Source organism: Jaculus jaculus, chromosome 17, assembly GCF_020740685.1.
Source record: "Jaculus jaculus isolate mJacJac1 chromosome 17, mJacJac1.mat.Y.cur, whole genome shotgun sequence".
Lineage (NCBI taxonomy): Eukaryota > Metazoa > Chordata > Mammalia > Rodentia > Dipodidae > Jaculus > Jaculus jaculus.
This window is the reverse complement of record NC_059118.1, coordinates 48,534,308-48,558,275: the sequence shown is the minus strand read 5'-3', so window position 1 is coordinate 48,558,275 and position 23,968 is coordinate 48,534,308. Positions and strand designations below refer to the sequence as shown.

The following is a 23,968-nucleotide window of genomic DNA, read 5'->3' as shown; positions in this document are numbered from 1 at the left end:
TCAGCGCCTGCTGCTTGCTCATTGTGTCAACTCACGAGCTGCTCTACAGTGCCCACTGCTTGTGCAGTGTGCCAACTCACAAGCTGTTTTTGCAGTGCCCATTGCTTTCACAGCATGCCTATTCATGAGCTGTTCTTGCAGTGCCCACTGCTTGCACAATGTGTTGCACTAGCTGCTCTCAACAGTGCCTGCCGCTTGTGCAGTGTGCTATATGAGTTACTCTTGGAAAGTGTGCCAATTGTATAGTGTGCCAGCTCATAAGCTGCTCTCGCAGTACCCGCCACTTGCATAGTGTGTGAATTCACGTGTGTCTTCACACAGGGCAGCTTCATGAAGACAAACATAGTTTGCACATCCTCTGTACCTATAAACATCTTTTGAGGCAACAAGGCTTTAAACAGTGAGAATAACTATGGGAGATCTGTTATGCAACATAGTAACTATAGTTCTCAGTAGTCCCAGTTCCCTTCTTTGAATCAACTGTTTCAATCTTTTTTTTTTTTCTTTTTTTTGGTTTTTCGATGTAGGGTCTCACTCTAGCCCAGGCTGACCTGGAATTCACTATGGAGTCTCAGGGTGGCCTTGAACTCACGGTGATCCTCCTACCTCTGCCTCCCAAGTGCTGGAATTGAAGGTGTGTGCCACCATGCCTGGCTGGTGTTTCAATCTTTTTTTTCTTTCTTCAAAATTGAAAGATTATCTGTGTAAGTGAACTCTTTTTCTATATTTAGAATAGATTTCTCAGTTTCCTTCTGGTAGGTTTTTAACTCTCTTAGTTCTTTTGAAAATTGCAAAATAATATGTAGCCTCCAAATCTTATTTTTCTCATATACAGAATCATAATTATATTTGAGAAAAAATACCAGTCTTTTGGAGGTCAGTGATGAAATCTGAAATAATAGTTCCAGGAAATATGCATTTAAAAAGATATTTAAAAGATTTTTTTTTAAATATTATTTTTTATGAGAGAATTGGCACACCAGGGCCTCCAGTCACTACAGTTGGATTCCAGTCACACGTGCCATCTTGTGCACATGTGCAACCTTGTGCACTTCTGTCACCTTGTGCATTTGGCTTATGTGGGATCTGGAGAATCAAATGTGAGTCGTTAGGCTTCTCAGGCAAGTGCCCTAACCGCTAAGCCATCTCTCCAACCCATGGGATTATATTTTAAAAAATAACTTTATCATTCTCTTAGAAACTGCTATATTTAGAATTGCTGAAAATAGTTATTTTTCTAGATTGCTATAAAATTCTAGAAGATCTATGTATTTGTTGCATTTTTAACCTTTTATAAGGCTCTGGTATGTTCTAGTAGCTCTTCTGCCTCCCTTGTCTTTAATTTTCATGACAGATGCACAGGTGTGTGATTTACATGAGACAGATGTCAAAGTGTGTCTTCAGAGATTCAGTACCTGATCAGTGCTCCCTCCCATCTATTGTGTGATTGAGGGGACATGAGGTTACATTTCTGAACATAGTGCTTCTCTTACTTGCTAGTATGTGAGAGTGTCTTCTGTATTCATGCGAGATGAGAAAAGTGGAGTACATATTTACTATGATGATATTTCTGTCCAACACCTATTTTATAGCAGGGTAACTTTAGATATCATAAGCTTTTCTTCTAGTAACATTATTGTTTTGAACAATTTAGGGTTAAAGAACAATTGATTGAGTAGTTAGTAGGGAGTATTCTGATATGTGCCATAAACCATATCTTAGTACGGTATGTTTATTAGAATTAGTAGACCGATATTGACACATCATTATTTAATTGAAGTCTCCATTTAGATGTGTTTCTACCTGACACTCCTTTCTGTACCAGGATGCCAGTATATTACGTCTCTTGTCAACTCTCTTTAGGAGCTTCTTGGTGTGAGTTTCTCAGATTTTGTTTTTTATCTTTTAAAGAAATAATTCCTGCATGTTTTTTAAAAAAAATTTTATGTATTTATTTGCAAGCAAAGACAGATGGACAGACAGAGAGAGTGGGGGGAGGGAGGGAGGGAGGGGGAGAGAGAGAGAGAGAGAGAGAGAGAGAGAGAGAGAAGGGAGGGGAAGGAAGAGGAGCAGAGGAGAGTAGAGAAGAGAGAGAAGAGATACAAACAGAGAGAATGTCTGTGCCAGGGCCTCCAGCCACTGCAAATGAACACTAGACATATGTGCCACTTTGCATCTAGCTTTATGTGGATAATGAAGAATTGAACCCGGGATATTAGGTTTGCAGGCATGCACCTTAGTTGCTGAGCCATTTCTCCAGCCCCCACTTCTTGTATGTTTTAGAATATCTGTTTGTTGGAATTTGTCTTTATCTCTTGATTCAACTGGTCTTGTGGGTTTCTTGAAGGACAATCACACAAGTAAAGTACCACTTCCATTACATCATATCTTAGGGATATTCTGAAAAGGTTGGTGTTAACTTTACACCCTGAAGATGCAGTGTTTGTCAGCTTCTTTCCACAGTGTTACTGGAAAGAAGCCTTTAGTTTGTACTTCCCCTAAGGGATGAAAAACTACTTTCCCTTCCTTTGGGGTAGAGTGTCTGCAGAGTTTATTTGGAATCTTTCTACAGAGGGTATTTGATTTTATTAATTCAGACCTGCATTGATGCTACTGTTGATGCATATTTGTTTTAGACTTGGATATAATCTGATACTACTTTGCACTGTTACTTGTGCCACTGGGAGATGTTCCAGTTGCTTTGGTTCCCTTTGCCACAATATCATCAGTTTTTCTTTCTGAGCATTTTCCTTCTTTCTGAGATGCTTTAGTCTCACCTTGCATGTTTCCTTCCTAGGACCTCAAGTCAGGCGTATCTCCAAGAAACCCTTTTATGGAGCACTAGTTCAGAAACAAAGGTCTGGGTGCATATGCACATACACATGCATAAACATTTTTGTTTATATGAACTCAAATCCATTCTAGTTCTTACTGTTTAAGTGGTGTTGGTAAACATACAACAGATTTCTCATAGTTTTCTTTGGACCTGTAGTAGATATTCTTTTCTGTTGTTTACACTAAGGTCTGGATGTTGGACATGGCCAGGTTCATTGGTATTCTCGCCTGTACACAGTCAGGTGTTCATGTCCATTTATTTCCTACATTCTTTTTTTTTTAAATGTTTATTTATTTATTTGAGAGTGACAGAGAGAAGGAGGCAGAGAGAGAATGGGTGCGCCAGGGCCTCCAGCCACTGCAAACGAACTCCAGAGGCGTGCGCCCCCTTGTGCATCTGGCTTACACGGGACCTGGGGAATCGAGCCTCGAACCAGGGTCCTTAGGCTTCACAGGCAAGCACTTAACTGCTAAGCCATCTCTCCAGCCCTATTTCCTACATTCTGATCTACGTCTTTCTTTTCTTTTTTCTATTGCAGCATTGAGAACTGAGGCTCATGGAAACAGCCACCTCCACACAATTCGTCATTAATTCTTGGTCATTAGTTGTGAAAGCATTAGATTTCATAGATCTTCCCTCCCTCCCTCCCCTTTCCCCTTGTCTTCCTCCACTCCTCTTTGCTTTTGACTCGGAATGGTAGGCAGATAACAATGAGCCTTCTATTGTATCCTGGGGGGTCGAGTGTCAGTCCTGCCTCTGAGGTAGTTGGGTCTGTGCTTCTCTTCTCCTTAATGCTTTCTTCACGTCAACCATCACGCTGATTCGTGCAGGTTAAATCTGAGGGCTAGAGTTAATTGAAATCCATCCATTTCTATAAATGACAGATGTAGGGGGAAAACTGAGAAATGAGTATCTGAGAAGTATTTCAAATGACCCAGATTTCCCAGTATCCAGTGCTCTGTATTTAATTCTGTGCAACAGTGAGTTTTCTATAGCATGTGGAAGCCCAGGTTCGTGCTTCTGTAGTTTTTTTTTCCCCTACTGTATTCTCAAAGCAACTACATTAGAGCAGACTGGAACAGCAACAGAGTCTCAGTAATAATGATTTTGCTGGAACAGAATTTTCTCTCTAATGTTGTTCAACTTTTTGGCACAAATCATATGATTATGGTTTATCAAGGTTCTTCCCTCATTCTCTCATCATCTGTTTTCTGAGTACTAACATGATTTCTCAGTACCTAGCACACCTAATTCAAAAACATAATATTTGTCTTTGCTCTGCTTGCAATAAGATAAAGCCCCAGAGCATTCCAGATAAAGATATTACAGAAAACAAATTTCTAGAAAAAATTATTCTCTTTGCTGTTGGAGAAGATAGAGGTTTTCTTTTTTTAAAAGAATGCCATATTCTTTTTTTTTTTTTTTCTTTTTTTGAGGTAGGGTCTCACTCTAGCCCAGGCTGACCTGGAATTCACTATGGAGTCTCAGAGTAGCCTCGAACTCACGGCGATCCTCCTACCTCTGCCTCCCTGGTGCTGGGATTAAAGGCGTGCGCTACCATGCCTGGGAGAATGCCATATTCTTATAAAACAAGGCTAGTATGTTTTTGTGGCTATACCCTTGCATATCATATTCCGTGTTAGCAACTTGCACATATTGCAATGCCCTCAAGTTATTTGCTTGGCTTCTTTTGTCTGTTATGCCTGAGAAGGCTGTTAGGTAAAAGCTTATTGGTGGAGTAAGTGATACATGTGGCTCATCTGTTCTGCCTGTCTGCTGAGCAGTAGTCCCAGGGGTGTGCTAGTCCATTAAGGCTCCTGTAGGACTCGCCAGGGAAATGCATGTTCAATGAATTAATTGAAAAGCTTCAATATCTTCTATAACTTATGATGAATCCTTGAAAACCAGAGCTTCCAAGACGAGTCATTACATGGGTAGTGTATAAACAGTCAATAGGTTGCTTTAAGGTTTAGTTTAATAAGCATTTGAACCATTTGGCTCAAATGTGTTCTGTGTATTTTAATACTCAAGTGATTCACTATATTTAGGTCTACCTTCCCTGTGGGCTTGCGTAAAAAGTAAGGCATTTACAGGCAATGCATTGCTTCTGGGCAGAGCACAACATAGATTTTGTTGTAGTGTATGTCATCTTAAAAGAAAATGTCGAGTTTGAATTTTTTAAAATTATAATTAGGAGATTTATTTAAAAAAACCCCTTTTGATCAAGTAGTTTATCAACCTGTCTTTCTGGCCTAGCTTAAAACACTAGTGCCTGTTCCAAGATCCTTTCAGATGTGCTCTGCCACACTCAGCCTGAAGGTTTGCTTCAGGGTCCGTCACCTGTGCTGCATTTTTTTTTTAAGGAGAGTGGAGTAGACTTGAAGATGTAAATGAGTCTATTCATTCCTACTTTTGTTTTATAAGTATTTTATTTCTAACTTGATTTCAGTGAGAACTGCAGGATTACATCTCTAGCTATACTTTATGGTAAAGAGGGGGAATACTGGCCACATTTGAATTTTAAGAACATTTCATGATACTTTCTGAAATTGCAATTTAGGGGTTTTTATTTTGGTAAAGATCTAAAATGCCTTTCTGAACTATTTCCCCTCTGTCAAATTTGTTGTTACTGCTTTCTTTTTTTAAAGTTTATTTTATTTTTATTTAGAAGGTGGGGGGAGAGGGAGGGAGGGAAGGAGGGGGAGGAAGAAAAGGCATGCCAGGGCATCTAGCTACTGCAAAAAAAATTACAGATTCATGTGCCCTCTTGTACATCTGGCTTATATGCGTCCTGGGGAATTGAACCTGTGCCCTTAGGCTTCACAGGCAGGTGCCTTAACCACTAAGCCGTATCTCCTTCCAAAATTTGTTATTATAGATTTATTTTAATAAAACTTTTTTAAAAAATACTTTGGACAGTGTTTGGTAGTAAGTAGTAAGAAAACCTTAGAGTTTTTTCTGCTTAGTATGAATGTTTGAAAACTAATGATTATTGTATTCTTTGTTGGAGTTGCTTGAATGCTCACTCAGGAGCACAGCTGTGCTATGCATGGTGGGGCTCCACTTTGTGTGGTTTATTTATTACTGTGTGCTTAAGAAGTTTGGAAGATGATTTAATAAAGAGTAATGGTTGCCTCTGAGAGGATTTTAGGGGATGTTTTGGGTGAGCATTTGTGATTTTTATGATCAGGAAGAGACTAAAGATTGGTATGAGAGGAAAGAAGAACTTTGGAGTTAGGTATCTTCTGTTGATTTAGCTACTCAATACTGTGGCTGTTCTCTTTTTGCTTTTCCTTAGAGGTTGCAGAAGGCATGCTCATGCCCTGCTCCTGACCTCCCAGTTCTGTGTAAGCATCCAAGTCTGGCTGGGGCCAACAGCAGTTCTCTTATCCTCAGGGGCCCAAAGCTCCTCTGAGAAAACTTGTCCACTTGTGACCAGAAGGAAGGCTGTAAAGGCAAGCATTAGCTTTTCCAGCCTGTAATGAGATGGAGAGGGGACAAGGACTTCGAAACCGGTCCTGTTTTTATTCACCCACAGCATCTGCAGTCTGACTGTAGGCTAACTGGGATTCATTTCCTATTTTCTTAAGAATTCAGCTTATAGAAAATCTGGTCACCACATGTGCAAGGAAGATGAAACATGTTTGTTTCTATAACCACAACTACCTCAAAGCCCAGGCGTATCATTCTGTCTACCTCTGGTCTTGTTGGGGCTTGTCCTCAGGTAACTTCAAGCTAAGATAAAAAAAGGTGTGCTGCTGAATACCATAGGTGACGTCCTCTGGTTAGATTAGGTAGAAGCAGAGCCCTGTGCTAGTCACCGGTCCACAGACCCACTGTAGTCTGCAGGATGTGAGTACTGCACATGTCCTGTTCTGCCTTGGGCTACTCTTTGGCTTTTTTTTTTTTTTTCTTTTCATTCCTGGGGAAGATCTCTTTTGGTCACTATTGCAGTCAAGATTGAATTGCTGGTAGAAATTACCTTCCCAAGAGCAGCTTTTTGGAAGACAAGAGTTTAGTTTGGTTTGTAGAGTCAAGGAGAACCTATATGATGTCAGGGGAAAATGATGGCATTAGCAGAGAGTGGACATCAACTACTGGCCAACACAAGGTGGACAATAGCAACAGGAGAGTGTGCCAAACACTGGCAAGGGGAAACTGGCTATAATACCTATAAGCCTGCCCCAACAATACACTGCCTCCAGGAGGTGTTAATTCTCAAATCTTCATCAGTTGGGAACCTAGCATTCAGAACACCTAAGTTTATAGGAACACCTGAATGAAACTACCATAGTCACATTGGACCACAAAGTCTACGTTTACCATAGCTCTATAGTAGGTCTTCAAATTTGGCACACTGCCCTCTTCCACTGAATTCTGACTTTTTCAGATTGTGTTAATAATTCTTCTATGAACTTCATATAAACTTAAAAAAATTTATTTGTGTGTGTGTGTGTGAGAGAGTAGGACAGACATACATGGATAGAATGTGTGCCCCAGGGCTTCTAGCCTCTGCAAATGAACTCCAGGAGCATGAGCCTCTTTGTGCATCTGGCTTTACTTGGGTACTGGGGCATTAAACTCTGGTTATTGAACTTTGCAGGCAAGCTCCTTAATAGCTGAGCTGTTTCTCTAGCCCTCGATTTGTTTTTAAATCATAAGTGGGTGTTGGGTGCTTTGTAGATATTTATAATCTGAGTGGAAGCTTGATTATTCATTTTTAGTTGGCAGTAGAGTAGTGGGAGAATAGTAGAATGATCAAATCTGCCTGTGGTCTATGACAGGGAATACTACCCAGTGACATTGCTTGTCTCTGAATCAAGTGCACACAACTACTCTTTCTTCTCTGGCTTTAGAAACAAATCCTTCTTTAACAGAAACTTATTTTCAAACACATTGTGTTACTATCTTTCTTGATGTGGTTCCTATAACTGATCATTCTTTTACTACTAGGGAATACTTCATGTTGTTAGAAAGTCTTTCCAGTCTTTTGCATTTTTGGACAGGTATGGTGGTGGTGACAGCTCTCCAGCCTCCTTTGTTTCATAAATGAAAAATTTTTTAAAAAGAAAGAAAATCGTATTTATAGGGAAGTCGCAGTAACAACCCCCACCACTATTCTTATTTCTGGGTCACTTGATAGGAAGCTGCTCACTCTGTATTCATCAGTCCAGACACTCTGGTCCACATTTCCCTTCAGTAATTGGAATTATCACGTAGGTAATACTGTGACTTAGTCCTCAAGCCTCACTGCCATTATTCCCACAGTGCCATTTATGCACAGCAAGTGATCTAGTGTTCAGTCACATTCCTCACTGGGTTGTAATGTTTCAGAGTTCTTCAGTCTAGCTGCTTTTCCTCTCTTTTCTTTACAGCTTTGACATTTTTGAAGAATTCAAGCCAGTTGTTGAATGTTGTCCCTTATTGTAGGTTTGTCCCATGTTTCTTCATGAATAGGCTCATGTGACACACCTTGCGGAGGAGCCTCTTCGTAATTGCACTTGGTTCTTGTTCCTTTAGCATTGGTGATTTTAGCTTTGATGTATTGGTTAACATGCTGTTTCCTCTTGTCTACAGGCTTTGTCCTTCGAGGCAATACTGTCCTCGAATGAGAATTCACATTTCACTTTGCCCCAACTCTGATACCGCCCTCTCCCCCTGCTCATAGGAAGGCCCATGTGGCTCTTCCTGGGCTCTGAAACTCTGTGTAGGGCCACTTTCTCTGAGTGGATATGCTCAGCTTTCTCATTTGATGCCTTATGCCAAGAGTCCACTCTTTCGTAAGTCACCTCTACCTACCTCTCAGGCCTTGGTTCTCCCTGTCTAGTAATCCTCCCCCAGAGTCTTCCTTATCCTCTGTGTGTTGTCCTTTGGATACATTTGCTGGGGATGCCTTTCCCTAGCACAATTGCTTGCCTTCAGCCTCACCAAACAGCTTTATAAAATTGGCATTCAAGAGAAATGGAAGAAAGAAGCACACCAGATTTTCACAGAACTTATCAGAAAGTCACAGTATTCTATTTTGTGTGTATGTGTCTGTACGTGGACATGTGTTTATGGTGTGTGTGTGTGTGTGTTTGTGTGTACATGTGTATGCATGCATGCTTGTGGAGGCCAGAAGTACAACCTTGGTCCACCTGTTCTCATAGAAGTTCTCTCTTTAGCCCAGAAGTTGCTAATTTGTTTAGATTGGCTGCCCAGCTGGCTTTAAGGATGCTCCAGTCTCCACCCACCTCTCCAGTGCTGAGATCACACGCTTGTGTGGAGAGCATGTCCCCCACCAGCCAGGTTGGCTTGACTTGTGTTCTTACTCAGCACCTGCCATTTGCCCATTTGCTTTCTCACATTTTCTTCTTACTTGTCATGAAGAGCACAGTGAGTCTGTAATAGTCTAGATGTAGGATTTGTTGTCCTTACATATAAAACTCAGGTCAAGCCAGATTTGGTGGTGTACAACTTTAATCCTGACAAAACTGTTACTGTTCTACACACAGCATTTACATTTTGCTGTTAGCGACATAAGCAAGTGGAAAAGAGAAAACAGAGTTTGAATATATGTCTCTCACAGAAATTTCCCAAATCTACCTTTTACCATCTACCAAATTTAAATATATCCAGGTCGTAAGCAGACATAAAAGTAGCCAGCTCATACCCTGTGGCTGGCTTCAGATGCCAGGACTGGAGTACTTTCAGCATGCTGTAGTTGTAAGGCCCATGAAACGTCTTTCCTATCCTGCTTCTTGGCACTTCTCTGCAAGTTAGGACACTTTGTTTTTCCTCTGTTTCATCATCCAAAAGATGGGGATTAGAAATACTAACCTCATGGGGCTGAAATAGTATGTTTGAAAATGCTTTGCAAATAGTAAAATGCTATCATGCAAATGCAGTTATTTAGTTCTAATTTATTACTGAATCTAAATTGAAATGTATTGGAAATCAAGTCAAGCATTTTAATTGCACTTGTGGCTTCTAGGCTGATTCTCTCTGATTCATAGTGCAGAGAAGTGGTCAGTGAGGTTTGGCCGACCTAAGCCCATTGTTCTGTCACCATTACTCAGTCCGACGACATTCTTCTTTTGAAATTTTGTTCACTCATTACGCCTCGGTGACATTCATGATGAATTTTACCCCGGGGTATAGTAGTCCTTCCCCACCTCCCATTGTCTCACTGTGTCATGTGTGGTGGTGTCAGCATCACTGACCTTATGTGAGCTCCTTCATGCAGTTGCTTATGACACAGGCCCCTGTCTGCCTCCTATTGGACTTGGCCTGCTATGGACATGGCTAATGCAGTGCTGCCTTCCCTGTTGGAGTGGCCACTTCTGTTTCGGTCATCACCATGCACGTTAATTATTTTATAGACCATAGATTCAGTTCTTCCATCTGTTATATCTTGGATCTAGTCAGACTAAATTCTGTTTTTTACCTAAAAACTTTTCCCACTTGAGTTTGAATTTTCTGTAAGTAGCAGCATACTACTGTTCTGATTATCTAAGTTCAAAACTACTGAAACAGCCTTTTTTTCAAGGCAGATCTTAGAACCCCAGCTTGCTAGGTCTCAGGCTGTCCTCTGTCGTATAACTTGATGAAGACCACAGAGGCCTGTGGCAGCTCTGTGAGGGAACTAACTCTTCTAGATGAGTAAATTAGATGAATCACAGTATGTTTTCCAAACACTCCAGATTGTAGAGTTTAGGCTTGTGGAAAAAACCTGCTTTCTGGGTCCAGATTCATGCCCAGAAGAACTGATTTCTAGAATGTGCATACTTATTTTTATCTAAGTATAAATATTCTTCATAATTTGGTATATTTCCTTCTAAGAGATTTTTGATGCACAGTTTTATTTTCTATTATAATTATTTTACTATTTGTACATTTTTTTTTATCTTTTAATTGCAGAAAGGAGTTTGCCTCTGACATGTTAATAAATACAGTTTCTTTCTAATTGGTATGCAGTATCTCAAAGAGACTGTCATCTTTATTTCTGTTAGAACAAGAAGTTCCCTGGAAGAAATACCAGCAGATTTCTCGTCAGAGCTTGACCACAGCTTCTGTGGGTTTCTCTAGCTTAGGTTCCTGGTTGTGCCCTTGTAGTTTGTTTTCCTCTTACTTTGGACTTGATGCTTGCTCACTGACCTTGGTCTTTGTCCATTCATGTTTGTTTTCTTTCAGTCATTCTTCAGCAGTAAGACCATGTGTTCTAGTTTGTTTCTGGCGACTTAAAGATGTATTTTACTAGCACTGTTTCTTTATGTATGAATTTTTGGTAGGCTGTGGCATGTGGAAAACAGTGCCTCCCTCTTTCTGAAAGGAGGAGAAAGCATGCTGTAAGAGGTGACATGTGGACCTCTGTGAGCAGTGAGTGTGGATTGGGCGAGTGACATTTCAGCAGTGAGCTAAGAACCCAGAACTGGGGTGAGCCTGTGGCTTAAAATTGTCTCTAGGTGACTTTTTTTTTTTTTTTAAACAGCTTTATTCAGTTAAGAATTCCTGTCATGTGTTTTACCCATTGATTGCAGACCTTAGTGTAAACACAAAGTTGTGTATCCGCAGCCATTGGGTTATTTTATCATTCATTCATTTATTCTGAGGTAGGGTGTCATACTATAACATAGGCAGGAGATCTCAAACTCATGGCAGCCCTCCTGTCTCAGCTCCTGAGTGCTGAGATAACAGGGACGGGCCACATGTGTACCAGTGTTTTGTCTCAGGTTGATAAATCTGTAATTTTAGCAAGCTTGATGTTCTCATTTTGGTGAAATTTCTTATGAATATGTATCAACTCTGTAACATTGAGATAGATGGCCATTTATTTTGTTTCTCTCCAGGAGTCATTTTCACAATAAGTGGTGGGTCTGACATGGGCACTGAGGGATCATGGTGGCTTTAAGCTGCTTTGCATAATCAGTGACATTATTTCGTTCTTTAGTTCTTTGATGGTATTCTGTTTTGCAGGTTTTAAAAACTGTGTGTGCGTCATGTGTATGAGCCTGGGCATGCTCATGCCACAGTCTGTGCATGCATGCATGTGTGTGTGTATGAGAAAGTCTGGGCATGTTCATGCCACAGTGCACATGTAGAAATCAGAAGACAGCTTGGGTGTTGGCCTTCACCTTCCACCCTGTTTGAGTCAGGGTGTCTTGTTCACCATTGTGTATGCCAGTCTAGCTGGCCTGTGAGCTTCCAGAATTCTCCTGTTCTTGCCTCACATCTTACTATAGGCATACAGGTTACACACACACACACACACACACACACACACACACACACACACGGGAGACTTTTTGAGCATTTCTTTATCATAGAACTCTGGAAGACAAGTCAAATCCAAATATTTTACTTTTTATTTGGAATTTTCCATGATTATAAAAAAAAATCCCATGGTAATTCCCTCCCCACCCCCCACACTTTCCCCTTTGAAATTCCATTGTCCATCATATTACCTCCCCATCACAATCATTGTACTTACATATATACAATATCAACCTATTAAGTACCCTCCTCCCTTCCTTTCTCTTCCCTTTATGTCTACTTTTTAACTTACTGGCCTCTGCTACTAAGTATTTTCATTCTCACGCAGAAGCCCAATCATCTGTAGCTAGTATCCACATATGAGAGAGAACATGTGGCGCTTGGCTTTCTGGGCCTGGGTGACCTCACTTAGTATAATCCTTTCCAGGTCCATCCATTTCTCTGCAAATTTCATAACTTCATTTTTCTTTATCGCTGAGTAGAACTCCATTGTATAAATGTGCCACATCTTCATTATCCACTCATCAGTTGAGGGACATTTAGGCTGGTTCCATTTCCCAGCTATTATAAATTGAGCAGCAATAAACATGGATGAGCATGTATTTCTAAGGAAATGAGATGAGTCCTTTGGATATATGCCTAGGAGTGCTATAGCTGGGTCATATGGTAGATCAATCTTTAGCTGTTTTAGGAACCTCCACACTGATTTCCACAATGGCTGGACCAGATTGCATTCCCACCAGCAATGTAGAAGGGTTCCTCTTTTTCCACATCCCTGCCAACATTTATGATCATTTGTTTTCATGATGGTAGCCAATCTGACAGGAGTGAGATGGTATCTCAATGTAGTTTTAATCTGCATTTCCCTGATGGCTAGTGACGTGGAACATTTTTTTAGATGCTTATATGCTATTCGTATTTCTTCCTCTGAGAATGCTCTATTTAGCTCGATAGCCCATTTTTTGATTGGCTTGTTTGATTCCTTATTATTTAACTTTTTGAGTTCTTTGTATATCCTAGATATTAATCCTCTATCAGATATATAGCTGGCGAAGATTTTTTCCCATTCTGTAGGTTGCCTCTTTGTTTTTTTCACTGTGTCCTTTGCAGAGCAAAATCTTTGTAATTTCATGAGGTCCCAGTATCAAATCCAAATATTTTAAATGCCCATTAAACTTACTCATAGCTAGGCAGTTTATTTACATAATACAAGTCACTGAAAGCCTACTTTAAAACACATATATGTACTCTGTGTTATATATATATGCTATAACATTCAGTTTTTACATGGGTGCTGGGATACATACATCTTATATCTGTATGACAAGAATTTTTTTAAATAATAACTTATTTTTATTTATTTGAGAGAAAGAAAGAGGCAAAGAGAGAGAGAGAAAGAATGGGCATGTCAGGGCCTCCAGCCACTGCAAACGAATTCTAGATGCATGTCCCCTTTGTGCATCTGGCTTACGTGGGTCCTGGAAAATTGAACCAGATCCTTAAATTAGGCTTTGCAGGCAAATGCCTTAACTGCTAAGCCATCTCTGTAACCCAGGAATTTTTATTTAACTCTTTATTGACAACTTTCATAAGTATAGACAATATACCATGATTGTAATCCACTCCCACTGTTCCCATGTTCCCCCTTCCACACCCACCCTCCACTAAATCTCTTCTTTCTAATTAGGTTCTTTTTTATTTTGATATCATTTTCTTTTCCTCCCATTATTCAGTTCTTGCTTAGGTAGTGACAGCCACTGTGAGGTTGTTGCAGTCCGGTTCGCCTTGCTGGTAGAAATCACCCAATAAGAGTAGCTTCTGGGAAAAAGAGATTTATTTTGGCTTACAGGCTCGAGGGGAAGCTTCACGATGGCAGGGGAAAACGATGGCATGAGCAGAAGGTGGACATCACCCCCTGGCCAACATAAGATGGACCACAGCAACAGGAGGGTGTGCCAAACACTGGCATGGGGAAACTGGCTATAAAGCCCATAAGCCCGCCCCCAACAATACACTCCCTCCAGGAGGTATTAATTCCCAAATATCCATCAGCTGGGAACCTAGCATTCAGAACACCTAAGTTTATGGGGGACACCTGAATCAAACCACCACAGAGGTCATGAATATCAAGGCCACTTTGTGTCTGGAAGACAGCATTGTAAGCACTCCTTCCCTTCCTTTGGTTTTTACATTCTTTCTGCCACCTCTTTTGCAATCCTGAGGCTTGGAGGTTGTGATAGAGGTTGCTCACCTAGTGCTGAACATTACACTGTCTCATCTTCTCAGTACTATGGTGACTTTAGAGTCATCCCAGTTGTTACTGCCATTTGAAAAGAGAAGCTTCTGTAAACAGAAGTGAGAGTACTGTTAATATATTGGCATAACCATAAAGGTTTAGAGGGCATTTCAGTGGGTATGATATATATATGCATTTAGCCAACATTTAGCATTTAGACACCAGTAATAGTTTTCCCCCTGGGGCTATGACCTCTTCAGTCATATGCTTTTGACTGTGTTTTCAGTGCTAGGCATGGGTTCTCTCCCCCATGGAGTAGGTATCCTATCTAATCAGAGAGCAGTTGGTTTCTCCCATAACAGATATGCCACCCTTGTACCAGCTGGCACATTTGGCATGGCTGGGCAGCCATAGGATGCACTGTTGTTAAAATTATTGTTGTCTTACTTCTCTTCCCCCAAAGGCTGCATGCAGTCTGGCTCTGTCCAGCATTCTAACAGCTAGTCAACAGAGAGGAGGCATCCAGAGGCAAGCATTTTACTCACCAACTCTTTGTACTTTGACCAAAGTATTGTTTTGTGTCTGGATTTTTATTTTGATGATTTCCTGTTTGTACTCATTTTCCCCTCAAATGACCAAATTGGTCATTATTTTTATGCAATAAGCTTTTTAGGTCATAACATAGAACAGTCTATCCTTGCCTATGCTCTATTTTTTTTTTTTTTTTTGAGGTAGGGTCTCACTCTAGCTCAGGCTGACCTGAAATTCACTATGTAGTCTCAGGGTGGCCTCGAATTCACAGTGATCCTCCTACCTCTGCTTCCCAAGTGCTGGGATTAAAGGCATGCAACACCACACATGGCTTGTAATTTTTAAAAATATCATATTTATTTATGAGAGAGAGAAGGGGGGCAGATGGGGGGGAGAGAATGGGTATGCTAGGGCCTTCAGCCACTGCAAATGAACTCCAGATGCATGCGCCACCTTGTGCATCTGGCTTACATGGGTAATGGTAGATTGAACCTGGGTCCTTAGGCTTTGCAGGCAATTGCCTTAACTGCCAAGCCATCTCCCCAGCCATGGAGTTGTTTTAGATATGGGAAGTGTGCCATTCTGAGCAAATGTCAAGTTATTGACTTGTGTTAAAACAACTGAGGGATATATACATATATATGTATGTATGCTATGTTTATATACAGTGTGATGGAAACCAGATGTTTTAGCAATTTGCAAGTGAGTGAGTTTCTCTGAGTTGTTTAAGTCCTTGACTAAATAGCATTCCTTCTGGTTTACCATTTTTTGCAAGCAAGTGCGTTTAACTGCTGAACCGTCTCTTCAGCCTGGTTTACCATTTTTGTAATATTGGAATAAGGAAAGGTATTTTCTTGGTACACATAGAGTAGGATCAAATTGTGTTTTGGGTCTAGGGATGCAGCTCAGTTGGTAGAATGCTTGTCTAACATGACTTATATCATTACTAACATGCCAGGTCTTTAAAAAATTTTTTTTTGTTTATTTTTATTTATTTATTTGAGAGTGACAGAAAGAGGCAGAGAGAGATAGAGACAGAATGGGCGCGCCAGGGCATCAGCCACTGCAGACGAACTCCAGATGCATGTGCCCCCTTGTGCATCTGGCTAACGTGGGTCCTGGGGAAATGAGTCTCAAACCGGGGTCCTTAGGCTTCATAGGCAAGCGCTTAACCGCTAAGCCACCATTTCAGCCCCCATGCCAGGCCTTTTGCCCTGGATTTTATTCCCAGAATCACATAAGCTGGCATGGTGGCACAGAAGTTAATAGTCATCCTCAGCTTTATGAGACTTTGTCTCACAATAAAGTTGTATTTTAATTATTATTTATTAGGCCTTTAAGGTACATTGTGTCAGGAATCTAGCATTCAAAATGGTTGGATAGAGGGAGATGGCCACTGACATAACAGCTGTTGGTTTACAAAGCTTATTTAAAACAGAGAAATCTCTTCTGTGGGATCTTTAGATACCGTAACTTCTGAGGCTATTACAAGTCAGAATCAACAAAGCTATTAGGAAAAAGGAAAGGAGACTAATAGCAATGTTCTTTTCTGTGAGTGCCAGGTATGTCCTGAATTTTCATTTCAATTATGACCAAGACTCTTTAACTATGTAATTAATTTACAGGAGGTATTAGCAGAGCTTTGTGGGCTATGATTTTTCACTTGAAAGAAAAACAAGTATTTTTTCCCTTAGTGAGAGAGTTCTGGCTGACTCTTAATTCCTTCGTCTTCTATCTACCAAGCATTCAGTGGAAGTGTTTTGAAAGAACAAACCCATTATGCAGTAATATCCCAGACAAGATGCTTGCTTTCAGGAGCTCCGTGACCTGCTTCCCTTAGGACTCAGTACACTGCACACGGTCAAGCAGAGGCCGCTTCTTCCACCCAGTTCCAGAGCGCAGCTCTCTGCTCTGTCTTCGCCTTTCATTGTCTCTTGACCCTGCCTCTTCCTTGCTGTTCGTGTTTCAAACATCAGCCTTCTTTCTTAATTCTTGTTTGCTGAAGACAAGAATTTCTCATGTATCGCTTTCATTGCTTTTAGAGAACAGATTTAGAAAATGAGGTTACTTCATGTCATTATTGTTCCATATAAAAAATAAGAATTGCAGTGTGAAAGGAAAAAATATTTCATTGACCAGTATTTTTATTTTGCCCTTTATTGGTTCTAAAGAGGTACCCCCCCCCCCCCAATGTACTGGCAAGATTCTTTTGAAGTCTCTAATTAATGCACATTTTATTCTCTGTTTTAAAGTAGGCTTTCAGTGACTTGTATTATGTAAATAGAATTCCTGGCTATGAGTAAGCCTCATGGACATTTAAAGTACTTGGATTTAACTTGTCTTCCAGAGTTCTATGGTAAAGAAATGCTCAAAAAGTCTTTTGGGTCCAAAGCAATTGGACTTTCCCCCCTCCTTGTTTTCCTGGTAGTGAACTTTTATTTGTACTAGTGCTGTTAACCTTCGTTACTGAAACCCATGAGTAGATGCCTTTCATTGTTCACTGCTCCCCGGTTGTCTTGTATAAGATCAGTGCTTTCTTCTAGTAGTGCTGGCTGGGCCTTGTCAAAGCCTGCAGAGGGACTGGGAGCCTGGTGGTTGTGAGACTCTGTGCTTTGGGCTAAAACTCTGGCTTTACTCCCAGCCTTATAATTGATTAAAGAACAAAACCTGACCCACTCACAATTCATAGAAAGTTTGGAAATAGCAAAATAGCTTGGACTATTTTGAGACACCCTTACAGCCATGTAGTACTCACTGCTTGCATTTCTCTTTAGCTGTCGTCTGCACTGTGTATGCATTTTTATGCTGTGTGTGTGTGTGTGTGTGTGTGTGTGTGTGTGTGTGTTTCACGTTTGTGTGTAGGTGCATGTGCGCTTGTGTACATATGGTGTGGAGGCTAGAGGACAGCTTAGGGTGGTGTTCCAAAGGTACCTGCCACCTTCTCTTTTTCGAGGTAGGGTCTCACTCTAGCCCAGGCTGACCTGGAATTCACTATGGAATCTCAGGGTGGCCTTGAACTCATGGCGATCCTCCTACCTCTGCCTCCCTTTTGCTGGGATTAAAGGCGTGCGACACCACGCCCGGCTCCTGACACCTTTTTTGAGACAGGGTTTCTCACTGGCTTGTAATTTACTCAGTAGTCTAGATTTGCTGTCCAGAGAGTCCAGGCATCCTCTTGTCTCTGCCTCCCCAGAGTTGGGGTGACAGGTTCATGTCATTGTCCTGCTTTTTTATGTAGCTTCTGAAGATGCAACTCAGGGTGCCATGCTCACATGGCGGTTCTTTACCACTGAGCCACCTCCTCAGTTCTCACATTGTTTTGAACAAGAGGCAGAGCACCATTAATGCGGCATCCTTATTTCCTCACATCCTCCATCTGTGGATTTTTAACCCTTTCCCATCCTTTAACTGTGATTCTCAGCTACTCACGTTTCCTTTCTAAGCTGTAGATTCTTCCTCCCCGGAAAAGATGGAAAGTGGGGAATTGCGGGAACACATGAAGACGACACATGTGGCTTACTGCAGGACACGGAGGGTGATTTCAGTGTTAGTGAGGGTTTTTTATTGCCTTAGGTTTCAAGACAATTTCTAGCATATGTAAAGAAATAGTTTAGAAAGTAAGTGTGTGTTGATTGAAAGAAATAGTAGTTTGTTTCTCATGCTCAGAGTGGGTGGTTTGTTGATGCATCACTTTCTTGGTTCAGTGAGTAGAAAAGCTGTGCACAGGGGAAATGTGCCCTCAAAAATGTGCATCAGGGTGCTATTTTCATGATGGGTCTCAGCAGGAAAGTAGTTTATGTTCTCACCTTAAAGTGGAAGGAAGCTTGTGATTCTGAGTACTATGGCAAAAGAAATAAAAAACGAGCTAAAAAGTTTAGTAATTTAAATCAGTACATGCTTTTAAAAGTCAGACCATGCAGACTGATAAACATTAAGTACACTTGTATCCCCTTTAGGATTAAAGCTTAAAAATTATAAAAGCAATCTTCATATAAGCTTTGAAAATGTGAGAAAGAATATTAAAGGTACACTCATGGTTTGTGGAGGACCATTGCAACTTAATCTCACTGTAGGAGTAAATAACCTACTTCATATATACTTTCTTCCTTTTTTATTTTTTAAAATATTTTTTACTTTTATTTATTTATGAGAGAGGGAGAGAGGGAGGGAGGGAGGGAGGGAAGAAGGGAGGGAGGGAGGGGGGAGAGAGAGAGAGAGAGAGAGAGAGAGAGAGAGAGAGAGGGAGAGGGAGAGGGAGAGAGAATGAGTGCTCCAGCAGCTCTAGCCACTGCAGATGAACTGCAGATGCATATGCCCACCATGTACGTTTGGCTTATGTGGGTCCTGGGGAATTGAACCAGGGCCCTTGGGCTTCACAGGGAAATATACTAACTGCTAAACCATCTCTCTAGCCCTCCTTCCTTTTAAAAACACAAATAAGATACTACATATACTATTTGACACTGTGCTTTGTTTCACTTGATACAGCAGTATTCCAGTTGGCACTTAGAAATTTATCTTCCTTTCTTCTTTTATTTTTGTTAATGAGGAACAGAGAGGTGGGGGGGGCGGTGGTGAATTGGCATACAAATCCTGCATGCAGCCACTGCAGTTGTGCTCCAGATTTGTGTGCTACCTTGTGCACATGTGTGGCCTTCTGACACCTTGTGTGTCTGGCTTACGTGGGACCTGGAGAGTAGGACATGGGTCTTAGTCTTTACAGGCAAGCCTTAACTGTTAAGCCATCTCTCCAGCCCCTATCATCCCTTTAAGCATAATATTTCAGCTACTGTTTTCTCTGTTAGCTTTCTGTCACTGTGACCAAATGTCTGGGATCATCAACTTACAGGAAGTGCTGTTTGAGTCATGATTTACAGTTCACATTGCATTTTGTCTTGCTGTGAAACAGTGCATTATGGCAGAAATGCTTGGAGGACTAGAGGAGGCTATTTGCCTCTTGATGGCCAGGAAGCAAGGAAAGGAGGAGAGGGAAAGGAGGAGGGAGAGAAGGAAGGAGGGAGAGACAGGCAGGTAGCTGGGGCCTTAGTAGTTCCTGCAAGGAAAGGCCCTTGTATTAGCTGCTTTCCTTGATGCTGTAATTGAATACCTGACAAGAAGCAATTTAAAGGTTTGAGGGTGTAGCACACCATCATTGAGAAGGCATGGTAGCAAAAGAGGCTGTGGACCAGCAAACAGAGAGACTGAGGCTGGAAGTGAGTTTTATCTATAACTCACCCTCCAGTGACTTACATCCTCCAGTTCTGGGTCATTTTCTAAAGGTTCCTCAACCTTGAAACCAAGTGCTGAAATGTATGAGCTTGTGGGGGACCTTGCACATCCAAGCCATAGCACCCCCAGTGACCTAACCCTCTGAAAGGTTCCACCACCACTGGAGCACTGATTGCCAGTGGCAAGCTTTTACATACCCCTAAGTGGTAGTGAGTTTGCACGTCTGTTTTCTGTGGGGTACGAGGTTCTGGAGGGTAGGATTTTGGGTTGTTCCTGCTAGAACTAGATGCTGTTTTTCCAAGATTGGTATGTCAAACTGGCTTATTTATTCCTTTTTCAATTATTCTATCATAGCACCTCAGTAATATTGTTTGAAATTGGGATTATTATAAATTCATAGGAACATGAATGTCACACCCACTTCTGGAAGAATGACTTCACAATTCATAGTGCTTTTGATCCTAGAATCCAAAAGTGTATGCATAGAGGTAAACCATGCGAGTGGGCAGTCTTCATCAGCAAATGCCACACAGAGCTTTCCTTTTCACTTTTTGTGCTGTTTGTTTTTTTGCATTCATTCGTTAGCAAGGAGGTAGAATAACCATCAGGCATGCCAAGGATCTGTAGCTTCATTTTAATGACCATGGGATTGGATTATTTGTTTCATTGCCAATGATTATATTACAGAGTAGAACAATAAATTGTTGATAGGAATAAAAGGCTTACTTTTTGATAAATTACTGAAGGCAGATACATTATATTTTTAAAGTAACATCTCAAAGTTTTTGTTGAGTGTATTTTTTGTTCAGTGGATTTAATGGTATTGACTATGTTGATAGGAGTGCCTACATAATATTAACATAGTTCAAAGAGGGTTATTTGTGTGAATGGTGCTAGGTACCAAACCCAGCTTGGAACATACTCTACCATGGAGCTACATTCCTTGCTAAAAAGGGGCAGTGAACTTTATCATCAGAGGACAGATAAGGCTGGCTTCACTTTAGCACTTAGAAGTTATTAAATAATACTCTCGGGCTGGAGAGATGGCTTAGCAGCTAAGCGCTTGCCTGTGAAGCCTAAGGACCCCGGTTTGAGGCTCAGTTCCCCAGGTCCCACGTTAGCCAGATGCATAAGGGGGTGCACACGTCTGGAGTTCGTTTGCAGAGGCTGGAAGCCCTGGCGCGCCCATTCTCTCTCTCTCCCTCTATCTGTCTTTCTCTCTGTGTCTGTCGCTCTCAAATAAATAAATAAATAAAAAATAAAAAAAAATAATACTCTCACACTGAAAATGAAGGATGAAAATGCTGTTCTCCCCTTGTTTCACTGAAAAGATACAGCACAGAATGTATATTTCTGGTTCATAGCTCATCCACACCACAGAACTGACTAGGGTGTTCAGTTGCTGTTTACGGTCTCTGCTTCCCCCACGCCATGGTCAGTGCCATCTGGGTAAGCACTTACATAGTTTTGGTCGGATGGAATGTGATATTTAGCATATCTTATGTTCATTTATTTTTAATAGAAAATGCATCAGATGCAGATTTGTGGCTCCTGAACAGTTGTACTGTAAAAAACCCAGCTGAAGACCACTTCAGAAACTCGATCAAGTAAGTGAAAGGTTTTCTGTTTTCTCTTTTTCAAATAATGAAAGTAAGAACTAATGTCAGCAAATTGCCCTTTAGAAGTTTGTTGAGACACTGGTTTCTTTTGAGATTATGTAATGCTGTGAAGAAGTATTAATACTTAAGTGAAAAATCTTAATATTTATAGATATTTAGTATGTATCAGTAAATGTGAGCTGGACTTTAAAGGCCATTGTTCTGATATCTGAGGGACAAAGCTCTGTAGAGGATTTTCATAATGCACTGTGAGTGCTTATAGTAAGCTGAGAGCTGATTGGAATATTAATTATTATTATTTGTGTGCCTTTCTCAGAGTATCCAGTATGTACTGTGTGAAGTCCCTTCCCTTTCTTCTAATCTGCCACTGGCCCTGTTCTAGCACTGAAGTGCCTGGCCATGAGGCAGTTGCAGTACATAACTGGCATCCAAATCTTTGCTGGGTGCTTTGTTCCCTCAGGCTGACGTTAAAGGAGTATTCCTCCTTCACATTTGTCAGTACTGTTTTTCTGCCCAGTACTCAGATACCTCATTTTGCTTCTTGAGAGTCCTTGGCCCCATTGCCTCCTCTCCATTGGTATTTAAACATTCCTAATTCTAACTAGTCCCATGTATTCTTGCCAGCTGTTTTCCTAGTCTTCTCTTGCCTTCCCAGCCATGCTATGTAATAACCCCACTTCTCAACTTACACAGACCAAGATGGCTATGCTATCAATAGGTGACACAAATTTACGAGACCAGTGTTAGTGTTGTATGTGAGACCCATTGTTGACTGAAAAATTGTTATATAGAACATGGCCTGACTGTGTTATTCTTACTCTGTTATTCTAAGTATTTTTGATTTTTTTTCCCTTACTCCCCAAACTCAGGGTGATGAACCTGCTATTCAAATATGCTATTACTGACCAACCCAAGTTTTTATTTTCCTTTAGGAAGCTTCTATGCATCTTTTTTGTATGTTTATGAGTATATAGTATGCATGTATGTGTATGTGCATGTTCACCTGTGTGTACATGAGTGTGTGAAAACTAAGACCATAGTTTGACATTGGCTGTCTTCCTTCATCACTCTATTTTATTTACTGAAATAGGGCCTCACACTTGATCCCAGAGCTTACCTGTGTAGCTAATCTAGCTAGCTAGCTTGCTACTGGGTTCCCTGTGTCTACTTCCTTAGTGCTGGGATCACAGGTTGGCTTCCATACCTTCCTGGCATTTACGTGATTGCTGGGGATCTGAATATGGTCTTCACTTAAAAAAAGTATTTTACTGGGGGGAGGGAAAGAGAGGGAGGGAAGGAAAGAGATAAGAGATAGAGACTGGGGAGGGAGGGGGCGAGCACACACATGAACACACCAGGGCCCCTTGCCACTGCAAATGAATTCCATATGTACTAACCCACAACATTATGCATCTGGCTTTACCGTGGATACTGGGGAATTGAACCTGGGCTAGCAGGCTCTGCAAGCAAGTGCTTTTAACCACGGAGATACCACCTCACTCCATGGTCCCCACTTTTTACCAGCAAGGGCTTTATCTGCTTACCCTGTTCCTTAGCTCTGTTGTGGGCTTTCAAATGTAATTTTTCTTTTTTGGTGTGTGTACATGCATATATGGGTATTCCATTCCAGGGTGTGCATGTGCCACAGTGTGTGTATGGAGGTCAGCTTTCTAGGGTCTGTCTTGACCTTTAACCAGCAGAGTTTCTCATTCTCATTATTGTTCATTGTTGCATTTGCCAGGCTCACTTGCCCATAAACTTCTGGGAAATTCTTCTGTCTCTGCCTCTCATCTTGTGGTTGACTTGTGACTAGCTCAAAAATTTGCCCTGTATTTCAGCTATTACATGGGTCCTGCAGTTTTAAATTGAGGTACTCAGGCATGCTTTATCCATAGAGCCTTCTCCCTAGTATTTTCTTTCTTTATTTATTTAGAGACAAGGTCTCCTGAAGCCCAGGCTGGTCTTAAATTTGCTATCAGGATGGCATTAATTTTTTTAAAAAGTAATTTATATTTTATTAACAACTTCCATGATTGTAAACAATATCCCATGGTAATGCCCACCCTCTCACCACTTTCCTTCTTGAAACTTCACTCTCCATCATACCTGCTCCCCCTCTCAATCTCTCTTTTTATTTTGATGTCATAATCTTTTCCTCCTATTATGATGGTCTTGTTTAGGTAGTGTCAGGCAATGTGAGGTCACAGATATCCAGGTCATTTTGTGTCTGGAGGAGCATGTTGTAAGGAGTCCTACCCTTCCTTT

General features: G+C 41.0%; 1 protein-coding gene across 6 annotated transcripts in view; it reads left to right on the top strand.

Annotated features, from left to right (window-relative positions):
* Cdkal1 (CDK5 regulatory subunit associated protein 1 like 1) overlaps nucleotides 1-23,968 on the top strand; it is a 670,695-nt gene that overhangs the window by 80,159 nt on the left and 566,568 nt on the right. For all 6 annotated transcript variants that reach the window (XM_004668379.2, XM_045136581.1, XM_045136582.1 and 3 more), the window contains exon 5: nucleotides 21,607-21,691. In XM_004668379.2, the coding sequence (XP_004668436.1) occupies nucleotides 21,607-21,691 (85 nt within the window). The remainder of the gene's footprint in view (nucleotides 1-21,606; nucleotides 21,692-23,968) is intronic.